The sequence below is a fragment of the Corvus hawaiiensis genome, chromosome 20 (genome assembly GCF_020740725.1).
Source record: "Corvus hawaiiensis isolate bCorHaw1 chromosome 20, bCorHaw1.pri.cur, whole genome shotgun sequence".
In the NCBI taxonomy this organism is placed as follows: domain Eukaryota; kingdom Metazoa; phylum Chordata; class Aves; order Passeriformes; family Corvidae; genus Corvus; species Corvus hawaiiensis.
In genome coordinates, this window is record NC_063232.1 from 3,921,450 (window position 1) to 3,941,423 (window position 19,974).

The 19,974-nt window shown below is 43.8% G+C and overlaps 1 protein-coding gene across 1 annotated transcript; it reads left to right on the forward strand.

Moving 5' to 3' along the window:
* Positions 1-21: 21 nt before the first annotated feature.
* BLMH (bleomycin hydrolase) lies at positions 22-16,835 on the forward strand. Its single transcript, XM_048324267.1, has 12 exons — positions 22-123; positions 619-816; positions 1,184-1,293; positions 1,934-2,075; positions 3,319-3,407; positions 4,682-4,774; positions 8,333-8,488; positions 9,003-9,161; positions 9,259-9,326; positions 9,735-9,852; positions 11,541-11,610; positions 15,846-16,835. Exons 1-12 carry the CDS (start codon positions 111-113, stop codon positions 15,995-15,997), a joined length of 1,368 nt encoding a protein of 455 aa, XP_048180224.1. The 5' UTR covers positions 22-110; the 3' UTR covers positions 15,998-16,835.
* The last annotated feature ends 3,139 nt before the right edge of the window (positions 16,836-19,974 follow it).

Here is a 19,974-nt window from a genome sequence, read left to right on the forward strand (position 1 = left end):
CCCCTCGCCCCCGGCCGCGGCCCCGGGCCCCTCTTCCGGCTTCCGGTGCCGGCGCTATAAGAGCCGCTTCCGCCTCAGGCCCGCGCCGGGATCGTGCTGCCGGTGCCGCCATGAACGCCCGCGGTGAGGGGGGGGGGGGGGGGGGGGGGGCTGGGGGGCGCCTGTCCGTGAGGGGTGGAGGGGTGCACAGCGGTACTTCAGCGATGGGGGCCGTGTACCGGGGAACGGAGATCGGGAGGGGGGGGATGTTGTCGATGGAGGTGGGAGGGGGGGGGGGGGGTGTCATCGTTACCTCAGCAGTGGGTCGGGGGAAGGAAATTACCGGGGTAGGGAGGGAGTTACCGGCCCTCACCGGGGCTACGGGTGGGATATGTAGTCTGGGGGTGGGAGACTCATGGTTACCTCAGCAATGGGTCGGGCGGGGAGGGAATTACCGGGGGGAGCGGGGCGTTACCGGGACCTTACCGGAGCTACGGACAGGGATAAGGTGCCCATTGTACGGAGGGGGCGGGAGCCTCACCGTTACCTCGGCGGTGGATGGGAGGGGGTGTGTGTGTTGCCGGGGGTGCGGGGCCGGTGGTGACCCTGTCCCGGTGTCCCTGTCCCGGTGTCCCGCAGGGCTGAGCACGGAGAAGGCCGTCGCCTTCAGCCGGCGGCTGCGGGCCGAGCCGCAGTTCCTGCTGGCCCAGAACGTGGCCACATGCAACGACCCGCTGGAGGTGTGCCTGCAGCGGCAGGTGGTGCAGGACACCGTGCAGGTGTTCCAGCACGCCGTGCCCGCCGAGGGCAAGCCCGTCACCAACCAAAAGAACTCCGGTAAGGGCGGCCGGCGGCGGCGTTTGGGGGCTGCCTCGTAACATTGATTGGTGTCCTGGGAGCGGCCGCTGCTCCGGAGCCCTTTGTCCGGGCTTTGGAGCAAGGTCGAATTCCTGCAGCATCCTCCTAAGTTAATAACACACTTGAGACTTGCAGCGTTTGCCTCTTTTCCCTTCTGCATAGTGTAATGGAGATTTGTGCTTGCAGTGAAAGATTTCAGAACTCCTTCAGAGCTTTTTGGTGTTGTAGAAGCCCAGCCAAAGGCTCGAGGCAGAACTGTGTCATGAATCTCGTGGTAAAAGAAATTGTTGTGCAGCTCTTTGAGCACAGGCATTCCAGTTTAATTCGTGTTCCTTTGATCTCTCAGGGAGATGCTGGATTTTTTCCTGCCTCAACGCAATGCGTCTTCCTTTCATGAAGAAATACAACATTGAAGAGTTTGAGTTCAGCCAGTCCTATCTCTTTTTCTGGGATAAGGTACAGTCGTGCAGGTTGTTGTAGGATTGCTTATGCAATCAGGTGTTAGTGTTGGGACAGAATTTCTTTTAGGCTGGATTGTTTTAACATGTATGAGAAGAAATTTCAAAAGTTCTTTAGAAACGTGTTCTAAATGCAGGTGGTTGAGCAAAGGGGGACTTTCAGCTTGAGAAGAAAGTTGCCAAGATGTTGATGTTTTGGAATAGTAAAAGTCTTTTTTCTTCTTTTTAAGAGTTCTGTATATTTCAGAAGTTACTTGTTGGAGGTTCGGGGGAAACATGACTGTAGCTGTGAGGTTTCAGTTGTGCTTGTGAACTGATGGGTGAGCTGTGCCTGCTTTTCCCCATAAGGGAAATCAAGCAAATCTAGTACTAGTTTGGGCCAGGCTTCATTGCATAACTTCTCTTTCACATTTCCTGTTCCCCTACCCTCAAGCTGTGTGCTAACTCACTCCTAAGTATTTGGTCTGTAACAAAGAATTTTATAGGGTAGCCCGTGGAATGCTAGAGGGGAAAATGAGGACTTCACTGGATAAGCAGAAAAGTGGCTTCATCTATTCTGTACTTGCAAAGAACTGAATACTCAGCAATTCATTAATGCATCAGACTTAAAAGGGTTTTTTTTAATCTGTGTGTTTCAGGTTGAGCGTTGTTACTACTTTTTAAATGCCTTTGTGGAAACAGCTCAGAAAAAGGAGCCAGTGGAAGGAAGACTGGTGCAGTTCCTGCTCTCCAACCCCACGAATGATGGTGGACAGTGGGATATGTTGGTTAACATTATTGGTGAGAGAACTCGTCATGAGGAACCCTTCCTAAAATTGCAGCCTGGTTTGAGAAATAGGGAATGGAATAGAATAAGAAATGGAGTTTTGACACCTGGGATTTGGCTAAGGCACATGATGCCATTAACCCCCGTATTTTTTTTTAATTCAAAGACTTTTTTTTGGGCCATATTATAAATATTGGGCCTAAATCTTGTCAGGTATCACTTTTTCATATTCCTGCTGATGATAAAAGCTCAGAAGATCAACAAAAAATTAGATAGCCCTGATTTCCCATTTAATAAAAGGGTTCAATCCCCTTTTTCTCCAGTCATCAACTCAATCTCATTTATTTATATCCATGTACACCATCTTTAGGGTGCATGGTAAGGAAAAAGCCACTGCTTGACCTGGGTGTGTCTGCAAAGCTGAAGCAAAACTACTTGGAACTGCAGCCTGAAGTTGGTATAAAGATCAGTGAGAGGGAATTGATGTGGAATGTGGCAGTGCTGGTCTTACAAAGCTCCAGCAGAAACGGGATCCTACAGCTGCTGGAGATACTTAATTGCACCAGCACCTGCTTTCATTTGTGTTGTGAAACAATGTGACACCTTTGTAAATCAACAAGGCAATAATACAAATTTAGAATCACAAAAGGAGTTTGTTTCTTTGAAGCCTGGAGGTTCCTTTTTTCCTTATCCTATTGCTATAAATACTTAATCAGGGCAGAGATTCTGGCTGCTGCTGTTACATCCAGAGCCTTGCCTGGTGAGATCTGTGAGTGGTACTGTAATGTAGGAAACCACTGAGCTGCTGCTGGTGTTTTATAAATGTTGAGGAGGAAAGGAGACTGGGAAGTCAGTTTTAACCTTAGATAAACTACATGGAATGATTCATAGGAGGCCCAGTTCTTCAGAACGTATTTCAGGAGATTAATTTTAAAGTAATCAAGTTTTTTTTTTCCTGGTGAACAGGACTTCCTAAAGCACTAATTAATTCAGAACTTTTAAGTGTTGAGTTAAATGATACTGAGCAGTTCAGGGATTCCACGTTCTGGGATCCCTGTGGAATGCAGATCAGAGGTCAAGATTCAGTCACAAATTAAAATGTAAACTTTGGGTACTTGTAACCTTTAAATAAGAGCTTTTCCCATATAATCTCTGCACAAACTCAAACTCTTTATCTTTCACATGGATATGAGCAGAAGTAGAAGTATCTATTTTGTGAAAAAGCCAATTGTTAACCTTTAGTTTTATTTATTTTAGAGAAGTATGGTGTTGTCCCCAAGAAATATTTCCCAGAGTCTCATACCACAGAGGCTACTAGAAGGATGAACGAGATCTTGAATCATAAGGTAAAATTGATTTAGATGATACAACTTAGGGGAGGGGATGGGAATGAAACTGCTCCAAATGTTCCTAACCACCTTATCCTTATTGACCAAAGTGTTAAGTGCATCTCAGCAACTGAAATTTATTTACAAGCAGCCTAAAGTCTCAGCAAAGCCTGATGTTAATCTTGAAACGTGGAGCAGGAAGGTGAGATCATAGAAGATGTCCATTGTCAGGCTTCAGTAGCTTGAAAGTTCCTCTTGTGGTTTTAGTAGCAGTTATTCCTAATCCTCAGATTTCCAAGGAAGTTAATTCTTGACATGTGGCTGCTTAAATCTGTTTCTGCAAAACCAGCACATGGTGTCTAGGTGTCTTTTTCCACCCTTTCAGTATCTCATCTCCCTGTGTGCCAAGGTTTTTAGAGATGACTGCCAAATTTGGTGAAAAAGATGGAGGAAAAAAAAGTATTTTAAAAACACTGCAAGTTAAAAATCAGCTTTCAGTATAGAAGTGCACAGCTTTGTCTGAAGGAAGGTGTTAACTCACTGCCTGAACTGCAGAAGTGAATTAGCCTGGGGAGGTGCTGCTGTAGGTAGCGAGATGAAAAAGGCAATTAAAACATTTTTTACCATTTGCTATATTTTTTCCAGTTCATATGCTGCATGCTCAGGAAAAACTGCCTGCTGAAATCCACATAAAAAATGCAAAATATGTGGTGGAATGAGCTTGGACATATTAAATATTGTTAATGTTGTTCTAATCCTGAGCATGGCAAAGCAGCTGGTCCTGAGGGAGCCCCATCACCGTTCCTGGCCTTATGGATGGTGACACTAATGGGAAGCTGTGCATACAGTGGGGAAATGCCCCTTTCTTTTCATCAGCCAAGAGATCAATTATGCATTAGAATTGCAAAATAAATGTGACAGGATGAAGAAGGTGTGTTCTGTGAAAGTCAGAGGTGCTGGTATGTGTGGATGTTGTGGCGTCACTTATGGGACTGAGAGAAATCAAACCTTAAGAGCTTAATGGCTGCAAGCCTCACATCAGTGGTTGAAAATGGTAATTGAATTGTGACTATTTGTTAATTTTTTGTGATATTTTACTTTAGCAGCATTGAATTATCTTGTTATTTTTTAATGAATCAATCTTTAATGAAGCTTCTGAAAGGTATTTTTATTTTGAAAACATGGTATGAAGAGTTAAACAGGTGTTTGAAACAACCAGATAGGAAGTCCTGAAACTGATCAGGTGACACCTTTCATACCCTTTATAACAAAGTGACTTTCTCTTTAAACAGATGAGAGAATACTGTTTGAGGCTAAGAAATATGGTGGAAAGTGGAGGAAGCAAGGGAGAACTTTGTGCTGCCATGGACATGATGATAGAAGAGGTAAGTAAACTGGTGTGACTTGAGTCTTGGAACACAGGGCTGGAGTGGATGAGATTTTTTTATTTTTGTTCTGTAGTACTGGATCAGCCAAAACAAGTGTCTCTTGTTGCTTAAGAAAGTGTGCTTGGAGCTGTTCAAGTGGATTTGTTTTGCAGTGGTTTGTTGCTTACATCATTCTGAGTTTTTCTAATCCTTCCAGACAAATATTTTGCATCCATAGATTTTGGAATGATGATATTTTACAGACATCTGCCCCTTGCTCTAGGAAAAGCAGCATTTTGTCTCTTGAGAGATCAAAACAGTGGCCTGTCAGGCTCTTACAAAAAACAGGAAAGGCTGAAATTTGCATCCTGATGGCTTTGAAGGCAAATCTTGCAGCACAAGTGTTGTGCAAGGATTCCCCACAAGAGAGCAGAAGAGAACCACAAAAGGGAGGTGTCTGCACAAGGCTGAGTCCAGCTGAGGTGTGATCCTGGAGGGCAGCAGAGGAATGAATTGCAGCATGGTTTGGGCTGTGAATTGACTCCCTCACTGTCAGTGTGTCTGTACTGCCTGAACCTTCTCCTGCTCACACAGACCCACATCATTTTTCTCATTCTGTGCTGCTCATACTTGATTCTTAAACTGCCAAAAATAACTTAACCTTGAGGCTGTTTTAGTGTGACCGAGTGCATGCACTTTAAACAAAAATGTATTTAATTTATTTCTCAAAAACATACAATGCCAAGTGACCCAGTGGCTAAATGTATGTTTTTAGGTGAGTCAAGAAATCAAATGTTTTGCTGGTGTGTGTTAGTTTTTTTTGCAATACAGTGGACATCACTGTTAGGCAGAACCTACCTTGGGCTATCTCTGTAAAGTTTTAGGCAGTTCCATATTGATTAATGTGTTGGTTTTGGAAATTCATCTTTGCACTTCCTGTAAAATTCTGTAGCTTCTTTTTGTCTAATTTTAAGGTTAAGTTAAAAGAAGAAAACTGATTTGTGTTCCTTGGGTTTCATCAAAACTGTTGTGAAATTTCATGCCTTAAGAATGCTGTGCTTTGATTTGAACCTACCCCAGAAAGTTGCCAATCAGCACTTAGTTCAAAGGTGAATTAGTGTAACTTACATGCAGTGTGTGTCCAAAAGCCCTTGGGGGATTCTACAGCAGACATCAGAAGCTTCCTAGAGATGGTCATTCTTAGGGCAGTGACACACAGTTCACTGCTAAATGTTTCTTCATTTATGTAGATAGAGCCTCTTGCCTTCTGACAAAGAGATCCTGGAACTGACATGAAAGGTTCTTAACTGATTGCAGTTTGTTCTGTAAAAGGTTGTGCTTAACTCTCTGATGTTAACACAGCATTTTCTCCTGCAGCAGTGAAGGTGGTTTGCATGTGTTCAGATGTGTACAAGTGGTCTTGCCTCTGTGTTTTTGTGGCAAAGCAGAGCTTGGTTTTGTTCTGGGAGGTTCTATTTGCATAGCAAATCTTGGTTTGCTCCTGCTGGGAGCAGCACTCGAGCTGAAACGGGGTGGTTGTCTTGGAACACAGGATTAAATATTCACTCCAGAACTGCATAAACATTCTTATCAAACCAGTGCACAGCAGGTCAGAAGTTGCAATCAGTGCAGTTCATGCAATAGAATTTTTCTTCCTTTGCTGTTCTCCTTTGTGGACTCTTCCTTATCAGGAGTGTCCTCCTTTTCCCCTCCTCATTCATTTTGGGGTTTATTACAAGCCACTATATCTTTGCTTTATCTTGGTTCTAGCTGTTTCTAGGGCAATGTAAGTCACCTTTTAGTTTAAATATGCTTATTTTATTTATTGATAGAGGAAGCTTGTGAGATATGAAGAGGGTGCCTATGTTGGGTGTGGTAGCAAAACAATTGAGGGAGGCCATTCTAGGCTCCAGTGCCTCTGTTCACTGGAGACTTCTGTCTCCATCATTTTCCTTCCTCTGGCTGGAGCCCATTTGGTTGCTGCTCTCCTTTTAGGCATTTTTCTTGCTTATTTTGTGTTCTTGGCCTCATCTCTCAGCGCTTGCAGTTATCTGAGGTAATGTGGGTGTAGCCACAGCAAATGGTACCTTTTGTGCAGTCTGTGCAAAATTAAATATTTATAGTAGTTCAGGGGTTTACATTTGCTCTTTACCATATTTATTGAGAAATGTGTGAGTTTCTGCAGTAGAAGCCTTATGCCCACACCCTTGTTTCAACCTGTAATTAATCTTTCCAATTGTTTTCTTAAATTGCTTGGAGCAAGAACACCTTTATTTAGCAGGAGCATTGCACTCCTTTTGCTGTCAGCACAAAGAGCACATTAACATAAAGCCAGCTCTTATGGAACCTTAGGGTCAGCTCCACAGAAAGAGTTAAATCAGCTTTGGGAGAGGTATTGTGTCTACTCTGCTATGTAAGTGTGAAGACTGCCAGGCTGGGAAAGCTGGCACAGCCCACAGGAGCTGGATCCCAGTGCAGAAGGTGCAGCTGAGATTTGACTCCTTGTCCTCTTATTTTCAATAACCTGATAGTTCCTTGCAAGGAAGAGACTCGTCTTGTGCTCAGGACCTGGACAGAGCTGAAGATCAGTGTCAGCTGAAATAAAACAGATTCAAACCTGTTTGACTGTGATTAAATTCCCTGTCCCCAGAGTACCTGTGGCAGGTCCTGCTCAGTATCTCCAAAGACACTCATCTGGTTACACTGCCAGTGTTGGCACATTTTCTCATAAGCCCTGTGAGAAAGTACAGTAGTGGTTCTGAAGTGCAGTTTTATATTCTGATTTACAGGGAGGATGATGACTTGAAATCTGGTCAACTTTTTGTACTAAAAATCCAAAGATAGCTGCCAGCTGCAAAAGATGTCACAGGCAGCAGGCAGGGAGCTGGAATTAAATTGTGTAACCTGCCAGCTCAGCCCTAAACAGAGATACTGTTAAATGCATTAAAACAGATGAGGAGATTATTCTGGGCTTTTGAAAAGAAGCAAAGGCCCATCTTTGAAATCCAAATGAACATTACAGTAAAAAATGAATTAGTACAGGGGAAACACCAGGATAAAATGCCCATGTTAAAAGGTCTGGTTTGTCTCTGCATGGGGCAAACCACCTGGTGGAACAGGTGATGCTGAATGCTTTTGAGAATCACTTTGATAAAGTTTCTCTTGCAGTGTTGGAGGAGCTTCAGAATTACTTATGAAATGTTGTAATGAGGCTGGGAAGTGTCCTGGTTTTTGCTTTGGGCTGCTGCATTCTTAGGATAACCTGGAATTTGTAAGCTTCTCTTTTGCCTGGCAGTTTACCTGAGAACATGGAGTGTGAAAGTGGGGAGGGAAGCTCTGTTGATTTTCCTGAGGCCTTTCAGACTGGTTTTGAACTGCTGAAACACCCAGATTTCAAGAGCTGAATGCAGATAATTGCTGTGTGTGTTGATTCGTGTGTTCAAAGGTGCCCGTTAAGGTCCTGTTTCTCCAGCTGATTCTCACGTGGAGAAATCCATTGTCCAGTGGCATTGCTGTGGTAGGAGAGGCACACCTGCATGTTCCAGCAGGCTCACAGCTGTTTGCTTCTCCGGGCAGGTATTCAGAATAGTGAGCACTTGCCTGGGCAGCCCTCCAGAGACTTTCTGTTGGGAGTTCCGGGATAAGGAGAAGAACTACCACAAATACGGCCCCATGACCCCGGTGCAGTTCTACAACGAGCATGTGAAGCCTTACTTCAACATGGAGGACAAGGTTGGGGATGCTGAAAGCTTTCCAAGGCCTTTTTTTTGCTGCTAAACCACTTATTTTCCACCGTTGCCAGTGTCTGTCCCCCCTGTAGCTGCAGCACATGGGATGGGCACTGCTTGCCCAAGTCAGAGATGGCACTGTGTTTATTCTCCCTGTTGTGCTGTTTGTGCTCTACCCTTCAGTTATCTGGGATCTTGTGTTGCAGTCCCCAAGGGTTTTGTAATGATAAAATTTGCAGTGATCTAATCAGTTGTAATATGTCATAAGGCAGACATTTGAGAAGGAATAACATGCAGAGCTGCTCTGCCACAGTTACGAGGTGAACTTGTGAAACAAAACAAAAAAACCCCAACAAACACAACCTTAAAAAACCTCTTACTTCAGCCAAGTGGCTTGTTGGCTAACGGGGCAGACAGCTGGCTGGGACAAAAGCCATTCCCTGAAATCCTTCTAGATTCACTCCTCAAAAATTTCAGTTATATTGCACCTTACTTTATGGCATCTTGGTTTTTGGCAGATTTGTCTAGTGAATGATCCTCGACCCCAGAATCCCTACAACAGGCTCTACACAGTGGAGTACCTGGGCAACATGGCTGGAGGGAGGAAAACTCTCTACAACAACCAGCCTGTGGAGGTCTTGAAGAAATTGGCTGCAGCATCTATTAAGGATGGCGAGGTGGGTTTGGCTTCTCTTTGTGGATGGCACAGTGCAGCTCATGCCGTGTGAAATTCCTGGGATTTGGCCCAGACATGACCCTTCCTTCTCTTTGCAGGCTGTGTGGTTTGGCTGTGATGTGGCAAAGCACTTCTATGGCAAGTTGGGAATCAATGACCTGAATATGTGAGTAGAGAATCAAACCAGAATGTCATTTGGTATGCTCAGTGAGGACATGAACAGTCCTTTAGCTGCTCAAGGAACTGATTTGTACATACTTTGGATTATATACCCCAAAAGAGTATATTTAAGTAATTCAGCAGCAGCAGAATTTCTATTTTGCTTGTTAGTTTAACGTGAATCCTTTAAAGATGCACTATGAGTAGTTGTTAAATATTCTTCCTTATTTAAATGTCTAATATATGGTGAGAGAAACTCCTAAAGGGATCAGTTTTTGCATTTATTCTGACATTAAAATTAGCTGAACTCGTATGCCAGTGCACTGTCCTGGCACAGGGCAGTCTCCTGATTCCCTGACTTAGTCAGAACTCCCCCTGCATCCTTTCTCATGTGGCTTATTTGTCTTTCTGCTAGATTTAATCATGAGCTGGTGTTTGGTGTCTCCATCAAGAACATGAACAAAGCAGAACGATTGATCTTTGGAGAATCCCTGATGACCCATGCCATGGTCCTGACAGCTGTCACTGAGAAGGTAGAGTCTCCCTCCTGGAGTTCTTATGCTGGCAGGGATGTGTTGGAATATCCTGGCAGCTTCTTTGTGTCCTGGGTTCACTCACACTTTGCCCCAACCCCCTGGTGCACAAGGCCTGGTTGTTTATTCCCTTTGTGTTGTTTGTGTCTGAGTGTTCAGAACTATAAATACTTAACAAGGAGGGAAGACTTTAAGATGTGTCAAAGGACTTCTTTCCTTTTACCCACAAACTTTTATTGGACAACCACTGCATGGTTAGTCCAGTCTGGTTTAGAGCCTGCAGCTCCTGTTAAAATGCTGGTAGGAGGCACTTTGCAGCAGGGTTAACCTCCTGCAGCTCCCTGGCACGTGATTTCTCTGACCTCTAATTAGGGAAGGGAAATGGTGTCCAACATGGCTGAGATGAATCCACAGCTAGATCTGCTCCTGGCACCATAACAAAGCACATAATAAAGTAAAATGAACTATGTTAAAACTTACAACTCGGGGTTATCTGCAAAGCTGACGTTTCCATTTCTTTCCAGAAGTTGTCAATATTAAAGTTTCTTTGAAGTGATCTCTTCCTGTCCAGCTTGACCTTGGCTTGAGAAATAACAGCTTGCACAGCACTGAGCAAGTTTGCTTGAGCTGTGGTGTTTTGAGTCTTGAGCTGGAACTGCTGGGTCATAAGAATGTTCCAAGTTACTTTTTACAACTCAATATAATTTTTTCCTGTTTTCTGCATTCTGAGCTCTTAACACCTCCATTGTGTATCAGATGGCACAAACACTTCTCTAAATATCTCACTGCAAAAACAAGGAAAACTTCGTAGTTGGTACTTCTTAAAAACCTTAATCTGAAGGGGCTTTGAGAAACTGAGTTGTAAAATGTAATATTTTGGATTTACTTACTTTTTTATAAAAAGGCTTTGAAGATTAAAAAAAATCCTATTACTATTTTACAGCATCCTATTACAAATTTACAGAAATTGATGTGGATTAAATGCACCTTTTGGTTAAAAAGTTATTGTACATGAATGTGTTCTTCCCAATTTCTCTCTGAGAGCATCCAGAGTTCACATCTTTGGTCTGAGAGTTCTCAAGTGTCTCATCATAAAGACTGTTCTCTCTTTTCAAGGGAGAATAGAAGCATTACAATATTCCATTGAATATTAAAAATAGATTTATGGGGTGTTTTTCAGGTTAGTTTTTTGTATTAAAATATTTTAATTGCACAGCACCAGATGTGGAGCTGTGGCCTTTAGCTAGATTCTTCAAGAGTTTGCACTTGCTCTTACTGATGCTGTTCTGAATTCTGAGAGCTCCTTGTTCCTTTCCTCTTATTTTCAGTTCAGGCAAGTTGTGCATCCTGTATTTAATTTCCCCTGTGCCCTGATGGGGGATAGGGACAGCAGCTTAAATTCTGTGAGTCAGTTAAGTCCAAACTAGAATTTAACTAAATTTCAGTTTCCGGATAAAATAAATCTTGATTGCAGGCTCTCTTCTTGACCACATTTCCTCATATTTTATCTAAGTAAGTAGACGAGTATTTTAGAAAATGGCCTTTCTCCAGCCATTAACAAGAAACCATTGGGATTCTCAGGAGTGGAGCTCTGTTTTCCTGGTGCTGGATTTGGGTGTGGAAGGGGTTGGCTGCTCAGGTGTGGCCTCTCCTTCAGTGCTGAATGTCATGGGCTTGTTTTGTAACAGGATGGGCAAGAAGATGCATTTGAAAAATGGAGAGTGGAAAACTCGTGGGGTGAAGACCGTGGCAATAAAGGTAATTTATAGTCATGGGAACAGAAAGCTGAATGTTTGGAAATAAGGATGTGGAAGGGACAATCCAGACTGGTTTGACTACAGAAGGCATGGGAAGATACCAACAGACTTTATCAAAAGCTCGTATTTTATCAAAGTTTAATTCCTTCATTATCAATTTTTGTTAAGGTTGTTCAGTTTATTACAGGGAAGTTGCTGATACTCTTAAGCCTTGATATCAGTTTGCTGTTGATCCCAAGTAAATTCCCAGCCATTATCCCTGCCAAAAACCCCAGCAGCTGCAGGAGTTTGCAGCTGCTGTGACAGGCAGGGACACAAAATCCAGTCCTTACTGTGCTTCTGCTTGTGCTGGGGCTTCTCCATGAACTTGTTTTCCTGTAGCTGCTGCCCTGTTGGGACACTTTGGGAAGGCTCTGGGGGCTGTGCCAGGGCCCTGTGCCAGCCTGGTGTGGCACCTGGCAGGAGTGGGACACAACCCTGAGTCACAGCTCGGAGCTGGTTTAGGAAATTGCTTCCAGTTGCTTCCCTGCTCATGGAAACTGGGAATGACCACAGGGTGTTTCTCTGCTGGTCTGAGGGGCAGCTCTGAGCTCCCCAGCCCTTGGTGAGTGGGGCTGGTGGTGTCAGAGCATCCCTGCTTTGCCCTGCCAAGGTCAGGCAGCTTTTCCTACATGGAGTGGAGGGGAACTCCAGGATTTTTGTCATCTCCTGAGTGAGACAGGCAGGATGTGGGCTCAGCTGTGGCACACCCTCAGTGGTGAGTGTGCCAGTTCAGACTCTGTGTCCCAGGGAATAACAGTCATTGCTGGCCACATTTTTCTGCTGCACATTAATCCCAAATGTTGTGCTTGTAAGATTTGGTGTGGCAGAACTTTCCCAGGATGTCTTGGTTTTCTTCTGGGAATAGACTATTTTTGGAGAACTCTGTTTTAGGATGTGGTCTTATTTAAAAGCTGTTTGATAGCATGAACAACTCAGAGGAAAACAGAATATTCTTGGAAAAGTGTCTTAATTTATGTTGCGGCCTCTTGGTCATGCAGTAGTTTCTGTTCTGAGTTAACTGTATCCATTTGCAGCAAAGTATTCCAATAAAAATCTTCAGTCTTGACAAAACAATGAAACTGTTGATGCTCAGCCTTCGGCTCAGCAATATGACAGTAGTAAAATGTTCTTTGGACTGTTGGATTAAGTAAAGAAGCCAAATCAATGCTGAGGTAACATCAAAAGCACAGGGCAGCAGCTGAACCCTGACACTGCTGCAAGTGATGCTTGTTGGGCTGGGACTGAGCTGTGGCACTTCTGTGCTGCAGCACCCACATGCACACTCACTTTTCAAGAATGAGTTCTAGAGCCATGTGAGAGGAGCTGGTTGTTCCTTTGAAAAATAAAGGGACCCCAGAGTGACTTGAATAACCCTGCCCTACCTTGTCCCCATGCCATCTGTGTGGACTTTGCAGGGTGAGTCACTGTCCCTTATCTGCTTTGTACCAGGGGACATCACACTCTCTGGGAACTCTTGCTCCCTGACTATACTTGTTTTGCTCAGGGAGTTCCCTGGAAAAGTGCCTTGACAGAAAATCCCATCAGAAGTAGGAAGCTTGACTCTATTTCAGACTGCTATTTTTTTAGGGAGGTGAATCCCTGAATGATTTTCTTGTGTATGACCAAACAAACTGCTCTGGAGCAAAAGGCAAATTGGACATGTCCTCCAGAGCTCCTTCCAACCACTAGAAGAGGTAGCTGAGAGTCACAGAATCATTTAGGTTGGAAAAGCCCTTTTAAGGTCCCAAAGAGTCCAGCTGTTCACCCAGCACTGCCAAGTCCCCACTGAACCACGTCCCCAAATGTCACATCTACACATCATTTAAATCTCTTCAGGGACTGTGACTCAGCTTGATGGGGTTTCTTCTCCTTCCTGCCCTGATTTTTCACTCTTCAGTAGTAGCTGGTGTAGGAGGGTGAGGACTCAGTTTGTGTGAGCTGTCTTGCTGTGCCAATGAGGCTGTGTCTCACTGTGATAAGAGTTAAGCTTTTTATCTTATCTGCCTTGTTAAGGAATTGAGAAGCTGTGCTTGGGCAAGTCCAGCACAAGAAACCAGAGTCCACATCAGTGAGGAGTCAGCCAAGAATGATGCTAAACTTGGCACATCCCAGCTGAGGCCCAGCTGGGTGTGGGGGATACGAGTAAGCCCCAACTCCCAGGATTTCTTGGACAGGGTGATCAAGGGTCCAGCCTGCAACAAAACACCAGGGACTGGTCTTGAGTCTTCAAAAAATGAGCAAACAAGTGACTTTTTTGGGGTGGAAAGAACTGAGTGTTTTCATGTGGGGTTCCCTGTTGTTCCAAGTACAGTCCAAGGTGCCAGGTGCCACCTGTTTCCCCTGACTGGAATGGTGCAAGACTGGAAAGACTGGCACTCCTGGTGTGGGAATTATGGGATGGAATCAGTTATATGTTCACACTGCAGAGTAGGCTGAACTGAAATCTTGTGGTAGTGCTTCTCCTGGAGAAAGGGAACCCCTGTGAACCAGCCCAGCTTTGTCTCGCCTAAATATTTAGTAATTACTTTTATATCTGTTGTATGAATGTTTCTGGAACCCACCCTGTGTGTTTTTGCTTGAGGAATGAACACAGCTGCTGACAAACATTGCTTGTTTTCTGAGGTAAAAAAGTTACTTCCTAGTCAAATATTTCCTTTCTGTTTTATTGGCACTTTTTCAGCCCCACAGGCAAGTTTAATTATTCTGAGTACTCTTTTGTTCTGGAGACACACAGGACATTACTACCTAACTTTGAACCCAGCTTATCCCATCAGATATCTTTTTTTAAAAGCAAGGAAGAGGGAAATACTAAATCACACTGTGGAGGGGGGTCCATCTGCTTGTTTTGGCATGAAAAGAGCTTTTTTAGGATACATCTCCAGCTAGAAGTCAGCTCCCTTTGGGCTTTTCATCTCTTGTATTGGCTGTTGCTGTCCTGCAGGAAGGCATTTCAAGGATTTAACTGTAGGCACCCAGAGTCTGTGTGTGCATCTCTCATCCCAAAAGTGCCCTGTGACAGAGGCACTGTTCATTTGCTCTCCCCAGGAGTTACAGCACAAGCACAGTGTGCCTTCTCCAAGGCCCTTTGGGGACGTTCAGGGGCGTCTCAGGTGTCTGTAGGATGTGTTTGTGTGGGTCTGCACTGCCCAGGCCTCCCCAAAGAGTGACCTGAGCTATTTGCATGTTCTGGAGTCGTGCTCGGAGCTTCCTCCTTGCTCAGACGCTGCGATCCCAATCGGCTCCGAGGGACAGGATGTCAGAGGCAGAGTTCATTAATCCTCTCAGGGTGCAATTACTTGTTGGCTCTTGGGACTGGGAGGTTTTTGTGTGTCCCAAGAACTCATATCCTGAAGAGAGGATAATCAAGGCAGCTCCCTTTGGCAGTGTTTCCAGCATGGCTTCTAGCTCAGGTTACAGTTGATAGGGGTTTTAATTTATGGGATTATCTGATCTCTTGCTTTAGAAACAAGATGGTGGAGATAGATGCATTTATTGTCCATACTCTGGACATTTTCTTGTTTCATTTGATTGTGTGATGATACTGTATAAGGAAGGACACGAGGAACTTTATTACATTAAGGCTTCTCATCTGTCTGCTAAATGCTTCCTTTCTCCCAGCGACTCTTCTTCCCAGTTCACCTGGAATAGCTTGCTTCCAATGGCAGCTCTCTGCTAAAACCTCTAAAGTGATTTCCCTCACTCCCAGTTCAAAGGGTGTTCGCTGTCATTTTCATATTCAGAGAGAAAATTAAGATTTGATTCAGCCAAAGTGTGATTTAAATGGCTTTGAGGAAAGCAGTGGCTGCCTCTTACTGCAAAAACTAAACCAAGAAAGTTTTCTTAGAACAGGTTGATATTCACCTGGAAAATTCTAAAGCCTCAAATAGATTCAAATAATTTTACATTCTGCCTTAGAAGCCTGGAAGGCTTTGTAATTCCCTTGAGTATTGTCAGTGCCCATTTTAACAGAGCAAACATAAATTATGATATTGTTTTTCCTGGTGGGCTTCTTGCTTGACCTTTCACTGCACACAAAGTACATCCTGTATGTCAACTTCCTCCAGATATTTTTTGTGTGTTTTGAGAGATAACCAGCATGACCAGGCCCTGTTTAATGCATCATTCATAGGTGAGACTTGTCTGTGGCTGTTTCCCTGCAGTGGCTCAGTGCTGTGATGCTCTGTGTCCCCCCAGGTTACCTGATCATGACGGATGACTGGTTCTCCGAGTACGTGTACGAGGTGGTGGTGGACAAGAAGCACGTGCCCGAGGAGATCCTGGCCGTGATGCAGCAGGAGCCGATTGTTCTGCCAGCCTGGGACCCCATGGGGGCTTTGGCCAAGTGAAGCACAGAGCATTTGCCTCCTCGTGGCCATCAGAAGTAGCTGCAATAGAGAATTCCAGTGGTCGGAAGCCATAGCCAAACGATAACGTGACCGAGCCCTCGGCCTGGTCCCTATTCCTGAAATGTAAGTTAAGGATCCTTGGGAAATAGCGCTGTACTGATCCAAGCTCCCAGACAGGCTGCTCCAAAACTCAAAAGGGAAAAGGAAAAAAAAAACCTCAGAATGAAAGCAGATGATAAGTGCTGTCAATGGCAGTTTGATTTTACCTTAAATTTTTAATGCGAATCAGCATAGTAATGTAGTAAAATTATTTTGAACAGTGTTTTCCCTAGAAAAAAATGGGCATTAAAGGCCCTTTAGAATTAATAGCTAGGTGATTGTTAGAGTAAACATATTGAGATAATTAACCAATTGTGGTCTGACTTGTCCTATAAAAGAACTCCCCAAAAATACTTTATATATTCACATTTTTAGTTTTGCTGAAATTTGGAGGGGACATATTAATTGAAACTGCTAAAAATTACTTTTAGAAAATTTTAACTTCCAGCAGAATTGGGGAAGGGGAACTGTTTCCCTGAGGTATCCAGTTTCACTTGGTTTTATTCTTCCATTATTGAGCTGGGACTGGATAACCCCCCCAAGAGCCAGTGCTATGTCTGTGTGCACAGGAGCGCTATTTTTCAGTTATTTTAGCAAGAACAACCATAAATATGTTCACAGGTGGAGTTAGTGTCATGCTCAACAGAAAAACCAATGTTTTAATTGCTGCATTTTATTTGGTTGTTTTAAAAAACAAGATGGTGCTATGAAGCTTTTGAATAAACACTTTCTAAAGTGACTGGGACAGTTCTGGTTTCCTTTTCTAAAGAGGTGCATGGAGCTGATGGGATGGGAAGATGTTGGTGACCTGCAATGAGGGTGCACAGACCTTTAACAACAAGTTACAGAAATGTCAGAAATGGCTCTGCTGGAGCTGATCCTCCTTTGGGCAGGGGGATGGACCAGCTCATCCTTCAGGGACCCTTTTGAGGTCTCATGCACAGTCTCCACTTCATGCTGTCACTTGAATGAAGGCAAGCAAACAGTTCTTGTACTCCCTGGTGGCTCTGACATGGAGCCAGATCTCTTGGAAAGTTGTGCTATGCACAATATTTTCTTTATGACTAATGCATGTGTTGTTTGGGGGCTTTTTCCTCTTCCAAAAGGTCAGTAGTTTTAGTCCTTCAGGATCTTTCTACTTAAAACTTCAACACCAGGTCTTCTGTTTCCTCTGTGCTATCTATGAATGTGATAGCAGCCAAGGAGAATTGACTTTTTCTCTTGAGTTTTTTTGACATTTTTCTTGCTGGTGGTAGTGCTGATGAGGATTGAGTTTGATAAAACTGATTCCAAGCCAGTTTTTGTTAGTTTCAGTACGTTAAAGCATTGTCCAGTCCGTGCTTATCTCCCCAGTTCTTGCCCAGATATTTCCCTGTGCACTTTTATACAACAGTACTGTGTTTTTTCCTTTCCTTCAAATAAGCACAGAAAATCCATGTGGCTGAAACACATTATGGGGAATGAAGCCAATCTGGCAGCAACACTTCTGCCTTTATGCCCTGCAATTTTATAAGTTCTTTCCAAGGTGGAATTGGGAAGGGGAGGTGGAATGCAGATTTCAAGGTGGGAGCTGTGGTTTTTCCACTGTGAGGACTCTGGGGGCAGTTGAACAAAGTGTTCTGAGGTTTGTGCTGGTGCCACGAAGTTGAGGATATTCCTATGCCTGTGGGAGAACAGCCATGGAAACATTGGTAAGGATTGGTTGTTATCCATAAACCAGACCCTCACATCTTCCAGGTAGGTGGGGTTGTTTTTAACCTGCACTTTGAAATGTGGGTAAAATCAGTGGATAAAAGGATTCCCCATGAACAGCTCCTGCTGATGTGACTTTTACTGGGTCACTCTGCCCTTTTGTCCCGAGGGAAAACTCACTGATGAGATCAGCAGCCCTCAGATAAGGCTGGAGACAGCTGAGGGATGACTGAGCTGCCATGTGCTTCCTCCAGAGCCTGAGGAAGTTCTCAGGGTCCTGTGCAGCACAAGAAGATCCAAGAAGAGCCTCAGTCTCTTCCCAGGTGTGTGGGAGACACTTCACAGCCAGGGATTGTTCCCAATGAATTGTTCCAGCACTTCTGCACAGTGTGTGATGGAGGAACAGGCCACTTAACCCCTGTCAGTGTGCAGGAAATGGTTCAGAGATGATAAAAAAACTCTTTCCAAGGGATGGAGTGGAAATAATGTGGGAATAAGCCTGGCTTGCTGCAGGTTGTCACTCAGCAAAGAAAGCTCCATGTCTTATGAACTGTAAATCCAGACTGTAAAATCATTAACATACAACTGCTAAAAAGATGCTTTGGTTAGAATAAAAAACCAATTCGTGCCCACTGTATTTCAATGTTGATTTCTCCCTTATTTTATATCTATATCTCTATATATAGATATATATCCTTTGCAAAGCCTTAACCTTTAGATTGCTGAGGAACCAGCTGACTAATAGTTTCCTTTTCCAGTTTGTCAACAAAACTGTAGCTTTCATGTGAGAATTCAAAGCCAGTTCCCCTGACAGGTGCTAAATATTGACAGATAATGTTAGGAAAGTCAACTCTCTCCGATTCAATCAAATGGCAGAAAATAAAAACAATTCCTAGTGAAGAAACTGAGGAGAGGTTACGTGTACTGGTGGTTTGTGGGTTCTAGGAATCAGATTTCTCCACTGGAATGTGCTCTTAAAACAGTTGTAGTGGAAATAACAAAACCTCTCCAAAACTCATCGAACTCCCAGATGTGCATCCCAGCACTGTGGGTGTGGAAAATAGCAGGGAAAGGCAATCAGAAATTCTTTTATCCCAAAGCCAAATGTAATAGCTTCTAAATGCAGTCTGATTGCTAACTAAGGAAAGATGAGAACAAACAAATACTGCAGGATTTGTTTGGTTTGTGTTACTTAGAAAATTGTTCCAGTTCTTTTATTGGCAGTGAATCAGAGATGCTTGCAGAGCTGTTACTGATCTCACAGTACAGTTGGTACTACTGTTATGAGGTCATTTGAGTGATGATTCCCATCCTTGTTTTGGAATCTGCAGCTGCTTTATCTGTGTGTCTTGTGTAAAGTCCATTTTCTTTCTCTTTTTCTCATACTTTCCTTAAATCATCAGAATTTTGCCCACCAATGCCTAGAAGACGTCATGAGATTCTGGAGCTGGCTCAGTACAGCCCCCGAAAGTTTTTCACTTATGAGATAAATAAAGTGTCATAAAGTTGAGGGTTTTGCCTGAAATCTCCAGTCTGTTATTTCTATTATGCCCCAAAGGTTCCAGGCTGTTTGGCAAGAAATTAAACCCAAAAAAACCCAACAAAACAAACCCAACAACTGCTGCAGAAGAAAAAATGCATTAATGAAAAAACACCTGAACAAAAAGACCAGGATAAGAAACTAAAGAACCTCCTCTAAGCAGAGACTGAGATGGAGAAAAACTTCAAAGGTCACGATCCCTCTAAAATTTTTTAAAACCCGAGATATAATTATGTAAAGAGCAGAGGGGCTCTCAGTAGAGAGAGTTTCTTTCTTGTAAGAGCGTAGAAAAAGTGAGTTTGGAAAATCCCTTCCACTTTCCCAGCAGTAGTGAGCTGGAAATCTCTATGGAAAGGGGGAAGGTGCAGATTCCTTGTGCCCTCCATCCTCCCAGGAAAGAAAAAAATCCTGCTCTCCAGAGCCCAGGGTCTGACCTGCAGCTGGATATTTACACACTAAAACACTGTGCTTTGACCTCTAGAAAGGTTTTGTGAGTGAGGCATGGCAGAACCTGTCCCTGCAAACCTTCTGGAATAGGATGAAACAGAGGGAAGGTTGTGGAGGAATATTACATGCAAGGACACAAACTGGTGGGGGTTTTCCTGTCGGCAGTGAAGTGGAGGTTGGCATAGCCAATCCTGATTAT

What these genes read in the sequence shown, in the direction of transcription:
- BLMH (XM_048324267.1), top strand. An exon ending in ATCTCTTTTTCTGGGATAAG is followed by an intron (nt 1,294 to 1,933) that starts GTACAGTCGTGC and finishes TGTGTGTTTCAG; the next exon opens with GTTGAGCGTTGTTACTACTT. An exon ending in TGGACATGATGATAGAAGAG is followed by an intron (nt 4,775 to 8,332) that starts GTAAGTAAACTG and finishes TTCTCCGGGCAG; the next exon opens with GTATTCAGAATAGTGAGCAC.